We start from the raw sequence: 15,652 nt of genomic DNA, 5'->3' as shown, positions 1-15,652 counted from the left end.
AAACAATAATTTTCAATAAGAAATCAGCCGTATGATTTATTTTGTCCAACACGAAATTCTCCTTTTACAACTTATAAATGATGATTGAGAAAGTCATACAATATATTGAATATTCTATACCTGCACAGTTTTAGCGAAAAACATACAGAAGTATTGCAGAACAAAACATTATTGTATGTTTGAATCTACCTGATATATCGAGCTCCAAAGAAAAATTATATGGGTGTATGATTTATTTTGTCCAGTACTGTATCTTGAAACAATACACACGGAATCCAGTGTTCAAGCGGCCAACATAGGCTAGTCCTTCTGCTGTATTGTCAAAGATAGAAGCGAAATTTATTCAAATGTTTCAAGTCTTGAAAACTAAGCTGTCACGCAGCTCCAGCTTGATACCCAATAAAAAATAAAATAATAAAAATAAGGCATCTAGGACTCACACAGACCCACAGACACATTGATATACACTCAAGTCTTTTTTTACACGGGGGATATGTACCGTGTAAAAAAAAACCGTGTAAAAAAAAACCGTTTAAAAAAAAACCTACGAGATTTTTATTTTTCACATGCCTAAATGTTTAAAAAAATAAGATTTTGATGCCATTAGCATGGTATGGTCCATATAGACATATTTTAAAAATTTCTGTATTCACACCAAAACTTGTAATTTTTTATGTATGTCATTCGATTACCTATAGCTTGAAACGGATAATGTAATTGGAATCAAGTCGATAGGTTGTATCGTTGTCGAGAAATCGTAAAAAACGTACCGTGTAAATCGCAAAAAACCGTGTAAAAAAACCGCGTTAAAAAAAAACCGGGTGAAAAAAGACTTTAGTGTAATTCAGAAATTGTCAGTCTTTCTTTCCAAAATGTGGACTTGAGCATTTTGTCGGACTTCTAATAAGTGAGGAAAAATCTCACATTCTGGCCAAGTTAATTGATTCTCTTCATCGTTTCGTTTTGGTTTACTACAGCAACTCAAATCATTTCCTAGATATGTTTGCAGCTTAGGTCGACATAAGATGACCGAATACCAAATGACGAGAATAGAAATGTGTGCACTTTTTTGAGAAAAAAAAACCCATGAATTTTAGGTTAGGGCCGATGAATGAAACTCTAGAGTTAAGAACTGACACATTTACCCTACTTGATTTTTTAAAGATGTTATACTGTTATAAGTATTCCATAAGTAATGTATTTTTTGAGACTCTTTAGGCACACAATAGCATGGATTAATGCCATGATTATTATGAATTGAAAAATATGCTAGTTGCTTACAACCGTGTTTGTAATGTGTTTGCACATTATAATATAAATTGAAAATGAAAACATGTGGAAAATTTATAGTGCCAGGCTAACCTATACATATCTGTCACATTCTGATGGACATTCGCGTCTGGATATTATGCGTAAACCAGTCTCGACCTAATGAGAATTTCTGCATAAAAAAATACGACTGTCGAACACGATTCACGTGCCTCGGAGCTAAGCTTCAGCGTGTTTCTACCGAAACATAGCCGTCAACATCTTTGTCTCAGCCAAGACAGGAGAAAAAATGAGTATTGGCGTCCGCTTACAGGATCAGTCGTTCTCCGGCTGCGTTTACAACCGCTATTAGCTCATGTAAATACGAAATCATTTGTAATTGACATAATTGGAAGACGGGACATGCAATTATGCCAGCAAGTGAGCTCAGAGTTCATCTGCTCTGTGTCCACATTACGGGCGGGAGACCACACGAGAAACCCTATAATCTGGACCACAGGTGCTTGCACGTACACAACGAAAAAAATGTGCGTAATTTGGAAGCGATCTCCGCTATAGTCATCCATGAGGAAGTGACGGTCTCAATGACTTTCACGTCGCGACGGCTAAAACTGGTCAGCTGGGATTGTGGTAGAACGAGAAATAGCTTTCTTTTGTGACCAACTTCCTTAACGCATTCATTCATTCATCTTTACGGATTTTATTTGACGAACGGTTCCAAGCGTACCGGGGAGCCGGCAGACATAAGTTGCTGCTATTCAATTAAAATTTGTTTACATCCTACAGGAATGGCGGCGGCGGCGGCCACCACGATATAAAAAATGCACTATAAACCGTGGCCCATTAGCGGCTAGGGAGAGGTCATTTCGGCTAGTTCTAATTAGAAGATCTGGAAGTAATAAAGATTTGATTGCTTTTTTTTGTGAATTGAAGTTTAGAATACGATGGGTTCAATCGACCTCACTGGAAAACAGTAGGATATTTATGAATGGCAATTCAGACTTTGAATGGAAAGAGCTTCATTCATAAAAAACAAATCTTACATTACTACTGCGAAGATGTGTTGTAAAGCAAGATACATTTCATTTGAATAGAACGTGAACTTCAGAAATTATGTGAATCGCACTGCTTACTAAAGTCTGGAATGCTCAAAAATTGGTCAATTTCAAATTGGTGTATTTCTGTTAAAAATGCATAAAAAACAGAAATGCTGCATTTGGAAGTTGAGTGTATATACAATGGGTGCTATGATGAGTTTTCACCATTTGCTCTCCAGTTTTCAAAATGAAGTCCAAGCAAGAGGAGCAGCGGGCCAAAATTTTGCTCGCGCAGCAAGAGAATCCGACGTTCTCACACGCCAAGTTGGCAAAATTGCTGGATGTGGCCAAACCGACCGTGACAAACGTTTTAAAAGTATTCGGGGAGCGTCTGTCGACCGCCAGGAAGTCTGGAAGCGGCGGCAATCGTAATCCGGACGTGGCAGCGACGACGAAGAAGGTGGCGGTGAAATATAAGCAGAATCCTAACCTCTCCATCCGGGACGCCGCTGGCAAGCTCAATGTCTCCCATACTACTGATCAGCGAGCTAAGAAACGAGCCGGGTTGTCGACGTTTAAGAAGGTGAAGGTGGCAAACCGAGATTACAAACAAAACACGTCGGAAAAGCAGAGGTCCCGAAAGCTGTATACGAATCTGCTCACAAAGCTCGACTGTGTCGTCATGGACGACGAAACTTATGTGAAGGCGGATTTCAAGCAGCTTCCGGGACAGGAGTTTTATACCGCATCAGGAAAAGGGAAGGTAGCTGATATTTTCAAAACCATCAAACTATCGAAGATCCCAAAAAATATCTCGTCTGGCAGGCCATAAGCACGTGTGGTCTAAAAAGTGGCATTTTCATTACTACGGGAACCATCAATCAAGAGATCTACGTCCAGGAGTGCCTGGAAAAGAGGCTGCTACCATTCCTAAAGCAACATAATAGACCTGTACTGTTCTGGCCAGACTTGGCGAGCTGCCACTATGGGAAAAAAGCAATCGAGTGGTACGATGCGAACAACGTGGTTGTGGTACCCAAAGACCACAACCCTCCAAACAGACCAGAACGCTGCCCTATCGAACGGTATTGGGCCTTGGTCAAACGGAATCCCAAAAAAAAAAACTAATAAATCCATGGAATACGAGCAGCAGTTTAAATCTAACTGGCGTTCGGCGGCGAATAAGTTCGATGAGCCCACTGTGCAAAATTTAATGGAAGGGGTTAAGCGGAAGGCACAGCAGATCGGATTTGGTAAACTAAAAGAAAAAAAACGAACATTTTTTTCCTTTAAACATATGAGTTAAACTATCAAAAGAAAAATAAGAAGATTTTAGTGATATGAATTTTGACTGAAAGAAACGATTTTTTTGTCGACCAATTTTTGCGCGTTCCAGTCTTTAAGGCAAAGTTTGTGCATTGCTGATCTTTTTGAGTAACGCTTATACCATCCAGTAGATAAATTTGAGCTACTGGGAACTAGAATTTTAGAAAATTTCAAAAATAGCTCTAATTCTATTTTAGATGCAACCAGTAATACAACTTGGATCACCTTTTCGTGGTGCGTTACTGGTATGAACCCTAGTCCTGACAACTTCAAACTTGGGGAACGGGATTTTAAGAAATCAAAAGAACACATATTAGTTCTTGTTAATAGTGACAAGACTCGGATTGATCTTGAAACAAGTTAAAAAATAGTTAGTTAGTCTTCATATAGGAATGTGATTCCTGTTTCTTCTTCTGATTCGTTGTTCTCTAGTTTAAAGTGGTTGAGACTAGGTTCCTGATGCATGGTCAATGTCGGTGTTATTTTTTGATGATGTGAAAAAAACATAGATACCACACAAAGACAGGCAAGTTAGTCTTATGGGATTTTTTTAGTTATCGAATAAATGCCAATGAAAAAAAAGTGGTTAATCTTCTCAGAAAAATTTAGATGAAATTTTAGGATTTTCCGGGCCATCACGTTCTTTGAAAATTCATATTATCGTTACAGTTGAAATCCGGAAAAACCCACTAGCGAAAATCGATGCTTATCGTTCTTTTTTTTCCTAGATTTGTTTTTCCGTACTGAGTATCAATGCTACCGACGCCAGAGAGGCAGCTTCCACACCTGGACCCTACCTATCGACCCATCAACTCATAGACCGGAGACCAACGGCTTTACTTCCCTCCCGAAATAAGGCGTGAACAGAGATTTTATGCCTCAGAAAATCCCGGCGGCGCCGACGGAGATTGAACCCAGGCTTTTTGGGGAGAGAGGCAATCACGATTACCACTACACGACCGGCGCCGCTAATGGTTCTCGTTCTATACGTTATACATAATGTCGAAAGTAGATTGCATTATAGCGTATCATTGTGCGATTACAGAGCACTACTTCCGGCACTATGTATAACACATAGAGAACGAGAATAAAATCGATTTTCGGGTTTTTCCAGTTTTGATAAGGAAGTTATCTCGACAATCCATAAAATATTTAATTTGAATAGGTTGAAAATCTCTCTAATAAAGCAAAAAAAAAATATATATATATAATTTGAAAAATGTTTTTTTTACAAAACAATTCACAGTTGAGGAAAATTGCATGAAAATTTAGGAAAACCATTGACAGAGTAATAAAAATCTTTCACTGGTGAAAATATGAACCAAAAATTTCCCATAGTAATTCGTCATAATCCACATACAAATTTCAAACCATTTGCGCGACCTCAAAACCTTCATCAATCTTTCATTTTTTGCAAAGGGTCAGACAGTTCTAAGTAAGGGAATAAAAATGAGTTAGTAAAGTTCCAACCGCCAAGAAATAAAGATCGTTTTCAAATTAAATAAAGTGTTGGCGAACTTGAGGCACTACTCCACAGAACTTGAGTAGGCACTACTCCACAGATTTTGCCGTTCCGTTTTTGGCTACTAGTGTCCGTGTGTGATCCCGAAATACTCCGCCGGAAAACCACGATCCTGCCCTAACAGGCTCATATTGTGGAGTTATGAATTAAACTGGAGGGTGGCCTATCAGATTGTAAACACCTTTTTTTTTAAATGAAGCACCCTAATTATCATGCTATCAATTGACGTTATAGTGGTTTTTATAAGTTTTGGGCTGGAATGCATTGTGGTTTTGTAAATGTGAGTGCGTGAGAATTTCAATCGACAGATTTATTTGAAAATTCACACGCGACTTAATCCTCTGAAAAGGGCTTAATGAACAGGATTTCAGAATGATCCGAGCACTGCACATAGCATACTATGAGAGTTGACTTTGAGTAAAAAGGTAACGATCTCGCAGGAGCTGAATCAATACTGATTTGTGCTTGCATGAATTTTCAATGCTTCCTCCTTGAAGTAGAGCACGCATGCTGACATATTTCCAACAGAAATACAATTAGAAATATTAATTCGATCCAAATTGCGAGCAAATTTAGAGACCAAATATTTCAAATGTAAAAAAAACTAATCGACCCACTTCCAAACCCACCAGCCGTGTTTGGAAATCGGCTGCAATGCGTCATTGAATTTCGTGTTGCTCGAAATGGCCACACAAGTGTTAAAGTGTCATTTGATGGATGTCGCCGGGACTGTAACAAATATTTAGATTTTTAAATAGATCCACCACACGAAGCACTTTTCTGCATCCCATTCGTAAAACACCCGATGGCAGACAAGGCAAACGGAAAACAACACTAAAATGAACAATTTTTCATCGCGCGGAATGGAGCTCGTTCTGGGGAGGGCTGCCGACTTAGGAAAACAACAAGGACCAGAACGCATAGAAATAAAATGCTACGGAAAATGCGCGCGCCATGTAACATGAAGCGTAGCCAAGTTGTAACAAATGACATAATTTCCTCAAACTATTGACAGACTCGTGTCAATTGTTGTTTATTTTCGGTAGCACCTCGACAGCTTAAAATGAGCTATAATTCATAAGATTTTGTCACGAATCACGGATCGGTCGGGCGAGGTTAAAAATAAGCTACGAACTCGTCAAGAAGGCATTCAAGTGTGAGAAATAAAATTGCCAGCTGTTTGGTGTTCTTTTGCAGTTTTTGATCCGATGCTGACGTGCTTACATGGACTTGATTTTGTATGGAGCTGAAGCTGATATTGTTTAGATTAGTTGAGTGGCATTGTTATTTTCTAGAAAAGTCTCAGAGAATTCAAAATAAAACAAGATTCTAGTTTTCAATGAGAGCGGCACCGGTGGTGTAGTGGTAAGCGGAATTGCCTCTCACCTCAAAAGGCCTGGGTTCAATTTATGAGGCATACAATCTCTGATCACGCCTTGCTTCGGAAGGGAAGTAAACCCTTTGTCCCCGATCTATGAGTTAGTCAATAGGTAGCGTCCAGGTGTGGGAGCTGCCTTCCTGGCGTCGGTAGCATTGGCACTCAGTACGGAAAACAAATCAAGGAGAAAAAAGGTTTTCAATGAGAGTGATATCTTGCTACTTTAATTTTAAATCCATTTTGAGAAAAAAATGTCGTTTATGGCACTAGGCACGGAGAAAAACGGCCAGCTTATCGTTAAAGTAAAATGTTCGCGCTAAATTAAGTGAATATTGACTTTAGAGTACTTTCCATGAACCAAAAAAAGTCTAAATAATAAAAGAAAAAAATCATTCTCTTTAATAAAAAAAAAAGATCTAATTTGTTCAAGTGATTGAAACCTTCTGGATTGAAGTGACAGTTTTCTCACTACACCACGCTTGTGTGTCTCAGGAAAGCCTTAGTCACCTAACCAACTAGACGGTCAGGCTTAAGAGGTATAGCACATACTGAAAGTTCACATTCATTGTCTACCATCCAAAAAGTGTTTTTTTTTTCTTGGTTTGTTTTCCGTCGATTTTGTTTTCCGTGCTGAGCACCAATACTAACGACGCCAGGAAGGCAGCTCCCACACCTGGACCCTACCTATCGATCCATCAACTCATGAACCGGGGACCAACGGCTTTACTTCCTTTCCGAAGGAAGACGAGATCAGAGATGTTATGAACATCCCGGTGGCGCCGACTGGGATTGAACCCAGGGCTGCTGGGGTGAGAGGTAATCACGCTTACCAGTACACCACCGGCGCCGCTGAAAAAAGTGTTTATCGCTTAAACAAGTTTGCCGAAAACAGCAACTTCCTAGATAATTAGTATACAAAGATTTAGCTTATAGGAACATAAAGTTCACATGCAAATTATCTGTTCACCATCATCTTGCCAACATTGCCGGAATCAGAAACTTCGTAGAAAACTAGTTACATGAATTTAACGCTTTTATAGATCTTTCGGACGATCCTCCGGGGCTCCGTATTCCGAATTCAAAACCAAAAAAGTCGTTTGTTCAGAATGTCAAAATAAGCGTTTTGGCAAAGTTAGGTTCAAATCGGTGAAATCTATCACAAGTGGTGTATACACTCGAGCTGGAATGACCCACATGTATACTAGCGCCGCGTGTTGAGAAAATTCTGAACTACTGTCCACCAATGAAAAGATTTTGACTTCATGAACAACTTTGCCGAAGACATTTACTATCTTTATGGTCAGGATCTATAGATATTTTATATGGGAGAATTTCACATGCATACTAGTGCTACGTAGTGAGAAAATTCTGAACTACTGTCCACCCGCAAAAAGTTTATGATCTCCTGAACAGCTTTGCCGAAGACAGTATCTGGTCAGGATCTCCAGATATTCTGTTATCAAATTCAACGTAGTATGGACACCGTTTACGCGGTTTCCATTTACATTTTCCCCCTATTATCCGCATTTTTTGGGGTTTACTGTAATCAAAGTTTAGCACCTTTAGGTCAAACAAGCTTTTGAAGAATACACGTTGGTTTTAAATCGATTGGCAGCAACAAAATGGCAATGGAAAACTCATATGTGATGAACAAAGTACAACCAACAATCAATTCGAAACTAACGATTTTAAATTAGCTCCCTACTTGACTAGCCTATTGGTCCCAAGCAAATCGATTAACGTATCCCAATCTAGTATAAATTCCAGTACTACACTATGTTTTGATTCGCTATGAAAGTTTGACAGATAAAATGAGGGGTTAGTGGATTTTCCTATGTTTCGAGGGGTGCATCGATTAGCTTGGGACCGAAGATAGTACCAGAGCTGAGCCCAAAAGTTGACCATGTTTCTTCGGGACCTTCTGGTCTTAGAGTTACCTCTATGGTACAACAGCGCGAGTAACTGAGGGTTTACGTAAAACTAAACAAAAAACTAGAATAATAGATTTTTTTCGAATTTTGGTAATGGCATATCAGTTATATCTTCGTTTACGAGCCGCATAGGAGTTTAATGTTATGTAAATAATTCAAACGTAACTATTCAAATCGACGTATGTGCTTTTGTAAACAATCTTTTCAAACGGCGATTTGTCTTAACTGCTAAATAACCCATGCAAACAAAGACCAAATCTTCCCCCTACTAACTGTTGTTGCTAGTTTCTGTGAGTGAGCTAGCAGTTGCCACAAATCGTCGATTGAAGTGATTGTTCACAAAAGCAGATACGTAGATTTGAATAGTTAGTGAATTAGTTAGCAGAAGCGTCGATTTGAATAGTTTATAGTTAGTAGTGCGATATAGGAGGAGCAGTGAGACAGCGCCAATAATTCCTGCAACAATACAACTCGAAAGAACAGTTCATGTTTGAAAGAAGGGAAAATCTCTATTAAAAGTAGCCAGTGGGGCAAAGTGCCCGAGCAAAGTCCATCATAAAAACGACAGCAAATCGAAATCAAATTTGGTTTTCCTTGTCCAAGAATGAAGGGATTGTCGATGATTTGTCAAGTTCTATTTTTTGCATTTGTTTTGTTTTTATCAAAGTTATTTATATGGGAAATATAATATTAGCATATAATTGTTATTTTAAGTTTGCTTTTGTAAATTCAAGTAAAATGATCCCGAAACTAACCCTCATCCAAGGTTGCAAAGACTCATTTCAGCTAAAATAATGTTTTTCGGAATAATAAAACCAAAAGATGGTATGATGGCATGTTTTACATGTAACTTACAAGAAAAGGTTACAAAGTATGCGTTGGAAACATAACACCTGTAAATTTTTCTTTCTATGAGTCACAATCAGCGATTTGCTGATCGCTGAGTGAGTGAGTGAGTGAGTGAGTGAGTTTGTGAAAAATCGCTGATTGTGACTCTCATGAAGTGAAATAAACAGGTTTAATATGTCAAACACATTCTTTGCAACCTCTTCTTGTATCCTACCAATTCAAAATTTGATCATGGCATCTAATTATTTCATAATTTAGAAAAACATTGTTTTAGCTGAAATGAGTCTTTGCAACCTTGCCCTCATCCATTGCACTTCAAGTTATAAAGTAGTTTTATTTTCCTACAAAACTGTCATTTCTATTATGCTTATACTTTTTTATACTTTATTATGCTTATACTTTTTTATACTTTATTATGCTTATACTTTTTTATACGTTTCTTTTTCTTTATTTTCTACTTGATATTTATTCCCCTTTTATTTATCTGCTCTTCTTTCTTTCTTCTTGTTTAAATATAACTAATACTAATACCTCCTTGTTTGCTCTCTAATTAGTCTGCTATATCCCACCATCACGACGAGAGATGCGCATGGTACATGGTACACGATAAATGATGAAAATTCTTCGAACAACACAGGAATGCAGGGTGGCAAGTGAATTTCCATTTTGAAATTCCTGGTTTTTTCCTGGTTTTCCTGGTAAATGGTTTAAAAATTTCCTGGTTTTAAAAACCTTGTTTTAAAAAAAAACAGTTTTTAATAATAAAAAAAATAAAGTGAATCCTTGTACCATCATTCATCGCGCAACGCGGAATTTCACAAACCAAAATAGGTATTAAGGTTCTTATGAATGCCCGTGAAATCTTTAACCGATTGTTTGCTGTAAAGAAGCTAGTAGGGAGCCGCGCTACTTCGTCGTATCATGGCGCCTATTTCCGTTCTATGTGCTAAAACTATAATAGGAAAGCGTTTTCACTCATGTTTTTGCAAAAACATCTTTGCTTACAAGATTAATTACGATTGACACTGAAACATTTGCGATAACCCTTAAAATGTGCGATTTTAGGGGTGTATGACGAAGAAAAGCTGAGATACGACGGACTAGCGCGGAGTCCTATCTAATGTCTGAAATTTAGAGATCTATAAGCCCCTAAATCTTGAGATTTCTGTTTTTGAAACTGCGATTTTTTTAACTTTATTATTGAGATTTTTAGCCAACGGGCTAGTTTATCTCAAGGTGAAATTGCGAAGTGTGATATGAATGAGGACTCTTTAAACAAACCTTTGCTTCTAACAATTTTACGGATTTCCAGTTTGTTTAAATTTTCCGCAAATTGTCAACGATTAAGGATCTTATTTAGCGGAATTTTGATTACAACATGATTTCAAAATCATATGATTAAAAGATTACATCAACAACGCTGGTTTAATAACTCTTATTATTAAAAAAAGATTGACTGCTGAAATTTATAGAGACTCCCTAAAGTCCGTAGAACTTCCCTGAAGCGTTAAGGTTTTTCCTGATTGATTCCAGTTCATTGAAGTTTGTACCGCCTGAATTTCATGGGTATTTCCAGAAGTTCGAAGGACTTTTTTTTTAAGATCTTAGGACTTCCCTGAAGTTAGGAGTTTTTTTGAAATTCATAGGAATTTCTTAAATATCGTAGAAGGACCACGAAGTTCATAGAAATTCTAAGAAGTTCGTAAGACTTCCTTCAAGTTCGAAGAACTTTCTCGAAGATCTGAGGACTTCCCAGAAGTTTGAAGGACTTAACTGAATATATGAGAACCCTAAATTTAGGAGAGCTTCCCTGAAGGTCATAAGGCTTTTAATATCGAAGGGTTTTCCAAAAGTTTGTGGGGGTTTCCATAATTTCTTGGAAATTCCCTGAAGTTTGGAGAGCTCCCATGAATTTCAGGACTACCTGTAGTTCAATCGACTTCTCGGAAGTTCTAGGAACTTTTTTGAGCTTGGGGAACTATGTTAAGTTCAGAGGACTTCCCAAAAGTATTGAAGACTGCTCTGAAGCTCTTCTCTGAAGCAGTGCTGTAAATTCTCAAAATCATTTGAACATTTTTGATGAAAATGAGAAAAGTAGCTATTCGCTATCAAAGGGGACCTCCTCCGAATGGGTGATATCAGTTGCTTAGTCATTTGACGAAGGCATGGATCATTCTCATTTGAGAAACGCTATATATCATTCGATTGAGTGTAACTTACACACAAACGGAGCTCTGGTCGACATTCCGGCAAAAAAGCTAAGCCAACCCGACACCAACCTGACTTCTATCAAACCCCAACCCGATGTTGACCCGACATTGACCCGACATAAACCCAAAATTGACCCGACATTAACACGACATTGGGTCGACATCGATCTTAAATTAGCCTTACATTGATCCGACATCGGGTCGACTTGTCTGTTCGGGACCATTTTCCTGGATTTCTTCCATACTCCACTGTCGTATATCAAATGATACTGAGTGACTCAATTGACAGTGACAATGAGCTTCGAATGAGAAAGGGGCTCTTCAAATTATGGTCATGTGAGAATTCGTTTACACACAATTGATTGAATGGTTGTAGTGGTTCATCTTCAATCGAATGATATGAAAATTTACAGCACTGCTCTGAAGTGTCATAGGATTATCCTTAAATGTCGCAGAAGTTACATTAAATTTGTAGAAAATTCTGTAAAATTCGTAGTTATTCCCTAAAGATTAAAGGACTTCGCTGAAGTTCGTAAGACTTCTCTGAAATTTGTAGAACTTCTCTGAAGGTTCGGAGAGATTTCCTGACCGTCGTAGGTCATCACAGTAGTTCACAGGGTTTTCCTGAAACTTGTAAGACTTTCCCGAATCCCAAAAAACTGTCTACGTAGTTAATGAACAGTTCCCTAGGGGATGAGTACTTAAGGGGTTAGGTTTTGATAGGTATAGAATTTAATTGAAATATCAGTGGTGTTCATATTGCCCCGAATGGACATAAGTCATAATTGGTTAAGATTTTTTTAAATGTTCATTAAAAACTAGAAAAACATCACGTCATATAAGAAACCAATGACCATTTATGAAGCTGCTGAAGGAATATCAACGATAAGTTATAAGAAACTACTGATCGACCTTATTTTTTGATTCAACAATTTTATAACAGTTTTAACATTTTGAGCTAGTCTAACATTTTTCGAATATTTGCTCTATAGAAAAGTATTTTGTTATGCTTAAATCAAATGGATAGTAGGCTTCAAGCATTAAGCCTGCAATAAGTTGATTTTTAGGCCCCACTTTCTCCTATCTACAGAAAAGTTGGTGAGTCGAGAAATAACGGTGGATGGACGGTACCACCCACCGCATAAATGGAGGGATTACTGTAATTCATAAAAAGGGGTAACATTTTACCCATAATTTGCAAAAAATATAATTAGAAACACTTGCGGATTGAATACGAGCTTTTAAACTTACCTTTTCCGGTTTCTTTTTGCCTATTGGCGAAGGCACTTTTGCCTCTTCTTCTGAGGCAAAGCGGTTAAATTTCATCATCTTCTCTTTGACGCTCAGTTTGTTTTCCTCCTGCTGCTCGGCATTTGCAGCGTTAGCATTTTTAATATCATTATCATCGCCCACTGTGGTGCTTTGCTCGTTCTCTTTGTTCGACTCGTGCTCAGATTCACTCGCGGTCATCGGAATATTTGCGATGGGTTCACGATTTTTTTCTTCAATAGAAAACTGTCGCAACTGTCCGGTTGATTGATCCACACTTGTGCGCTTTCGAGGCGGTATAGCCGGAGCTGATTCTTCCTGACTATCGAAACGATACAATTCAACACTCTGCTTCCTGGATACTTCCGAAAGTAAACGAGAATCACTGCTCTCACTTCTAACTAACGACGAACCGATCTTACGCGAATCACTACCGGTAAATTCACTGCTGAAACTGTACTCGGAACCACTGCGGCCGGTGTCGGAGCTATTCTTCCGCGATAAAGCAATGCTTCCCCGAGGGCTTCCTTGATATGGGTTATTTAGATCGAGAACTTCTGGTGGAGGTCGATAAGGTGGGGGTAATTTAAATGGTGAATTTTCACCATCCGATAGAACTGCTGTTAACGAACGTGAGCCCGGGCTCATCGGAATATTCACATTCACGGCATCTTCACTAGGGCACTCGTTAATGTACTTTTTGCGCAAAATAAGAAACTTTTCGTCACCTTCGTTCTTGATTGATGCCAAGGTGTTGACGTAACTCTTGAAGACTTTTCGGGCCTCATCTGGAACAAAACAGACAGTGCATCGATTGAGTGACGTTTTTTAATTATTCGAGAACCATTGTACACCCAATAGCAGGTGACATCAGCATCAAAATTTGCTAATCCAAGCAAATTAACGCCACGATGCAACAAGTGGTAGGGATCCGAACAAAAACAAAAGTTCCACGATGAATCATACTTACCCTGCGTTTCTTTGTTCGTCAAAAATGCACGGAAATGTTTCACCAATGCGTGGTTAGTCACTTTACAATTATTTTTAAGCATAAAACTACGAATTTCAGCCAAAGAAAGCTCGCGCGGTCCTGAATCCATGTTTACAGTTTAAATTATTTGCGTTTGTAAACATAGGTAAACATCAACAACTCGATGCTGACCGGATGATTTTGACGTTTCTTCTGCATCTCTTCTACAAGGTGATCTGGCAGATGTGTCTACCGGGTCTGCTCGTTCATGCCGCTGTGCTCTTACGTAGCGTGCCGCTGTTTGGAACACGCTGGAATAATGAATAATGTTACAGCGGTTGATGTTCGGGAGTGATTGATATATTTATTAATGGTTGGAGCGGTATCTGCAGGGGCGCGTTTTTCCGATTTATATCATGCCTTTTAATGGCACATTAGAACAGTCAGAACAAGTAATTGCATCTAAATTTAATGATTATTTTGCCGACAGTGTTTCATTGTTTAATTAATTAATTTAATTGGTCGATGAACCTGACGAAATAAAACGGTTAGTAGTAGTTGTAGATTTGAAGGTTTCATTAGATGTCCTTCTAGTTATTTGCTTTCATGTCATTAGCCACATCTTGCAGGACCTTATTAATCAATCATTGCAGACTGGACATGTGCCACAAATTTGGAAGGAATCCTTAGTTGTTCCTATACAAAAAGATGCTGGAACGATCAATACTGGAACAATCGGGATATCGGGAAGGTCATTCTTGTGAAACCGCGTTGAATTTGGAATTAGCGAAGTGGAAAAATTAATTGGAGCCTAGGTATATATACGAGTGTTGCTGTTTTTTGATCTAAAATACGATTTTGAAACAATTTCTAGGCCCTTATTGTTGAGTTCAATCAAGCGCTTTTGGAATTATGGGTATTTCATATACATGGTTTGAAAGCTATTTGTCTGACAAAACTCAACGAACTGAATGATTCTGTTTCCAGTATCGTGGAGAATAACCTTGAACTGCCACAGCAAAGTGTATAAGGGCTCCTTTTATTTATTATGTATATTAATGACATGTGTCGTGTTTTACGATTTTGCGATATTGACTTTTTGCATATGATACTGTTTTATTCGTTACAGTTAAGGGTTTAGATGCTGCCGTTGTACACTTGAATGAAGATTTGCTTTCTCTAAGTATGAACTAGCCTAAGGCTATAAATCTCTTTAATAAAGCTTTAAAAAAAAATTCTCTAAGTAGGTGGTTGATGTATAAGCAGCAAAAATGGAATACAACTAAAACTAATTTCATTGTAATTGCGCGGAATCGAGTAAATGAGAACGTATTTGTTGTAATTGATGATGAGACTATTGATCATGTTCAGGAGATTAAATATCTTGGCGTCATTATTGATGCCAAACTTAAGTTCATCTCTCAAATTGACAATGTCATCAAAAAAAATGACCAAGAAGTATGAAATTCTATATCGATTGAAAAAAGATTTAAATATTACCATTAAAATCGACAACTATACTCCAGGAGTTCAATTAGTATTAATAATATACAATTAATATTTTTCAATTTAGGCTCAAAAGTTCAAAAATAAATTAAATTATTTTTTTCCTGAAGACAGTATGTCTTACATAGGGGAAATGGCTCTAATGTTGGCCTATGGATATAAGATTGGGCCCATCGCTAACAATCTGCTCTTTATCATTTTTATCTAGATGAACGTGTCATTTTGACGGTACTAATGGATATTTTTGGTCGCTATTGAAAATTTAGTCGATTGCTGAATTTATGTATGAACCCAAATTAGGGGCATTTAGACCGACATTACATTCATTACCCCTAGTATGAATTTCTTACATAGTTGTAGCACTTTTTAAATATATTTTACCCTA

The 15,652-nt window shown here is 37.9% G+C and overlaps 1 protein-coding gene across 1 annotated transcript in view; it reads right to left on the bottom strand.

Annotated features, from left to right (window-relative positions):
• LOC135703026 (uncharacterized) overlaps positions 1–13,933 on the bottom strand; it is a 140,269-nt gene extending 126,336 nt beyond the window's left edge. The window contains exons 1-2 of the mRNA XM_065224125.1: positions 13,762–13,933; positions 12,774–13,579 (exon numbers count right to left, since the gene is read on the bottom strand). Of these exons, the coding sequence (XP_065080197.1) occupies positions 12,774–13,579; positions 13,762–13,891 (936 nt within the window). The 5' untranslated portion in view covers positions 13,892–13,933. The remainder of the gene's footprint in view (positions 1–12,773; positions 13,580–13,761) is intronic.
• Between the last annotated feature and the right edge of the window lie 1,719 nt (positions 13,934–15,652).

The sequence above is a fragment of the Ochlerotatus camptorhynchus genome, unplaced genomic scaffold, assembly GCF_037179485.1.
Source record: "Ochlerotatus camptorhynchus isolate MF236.1 unplaced genomic scaffold, CSIRO-AGI_Acam_v1.1 ptg000205l, whole genome shotgun sequence".
Taxonomy (NCBI): domain Eukaryota; kingdom Metazoa; phylum Arthropoda; class Insecta; order Diptera; family Culicidae; genus Ochlerotatus; species Ochlerotatus camptorhynchus.
The sequence above is the reverse complement of the archived record's forward strand: the minus strand, read 5'-3'. Positions and strand labels throughout refer to the sequence as shown.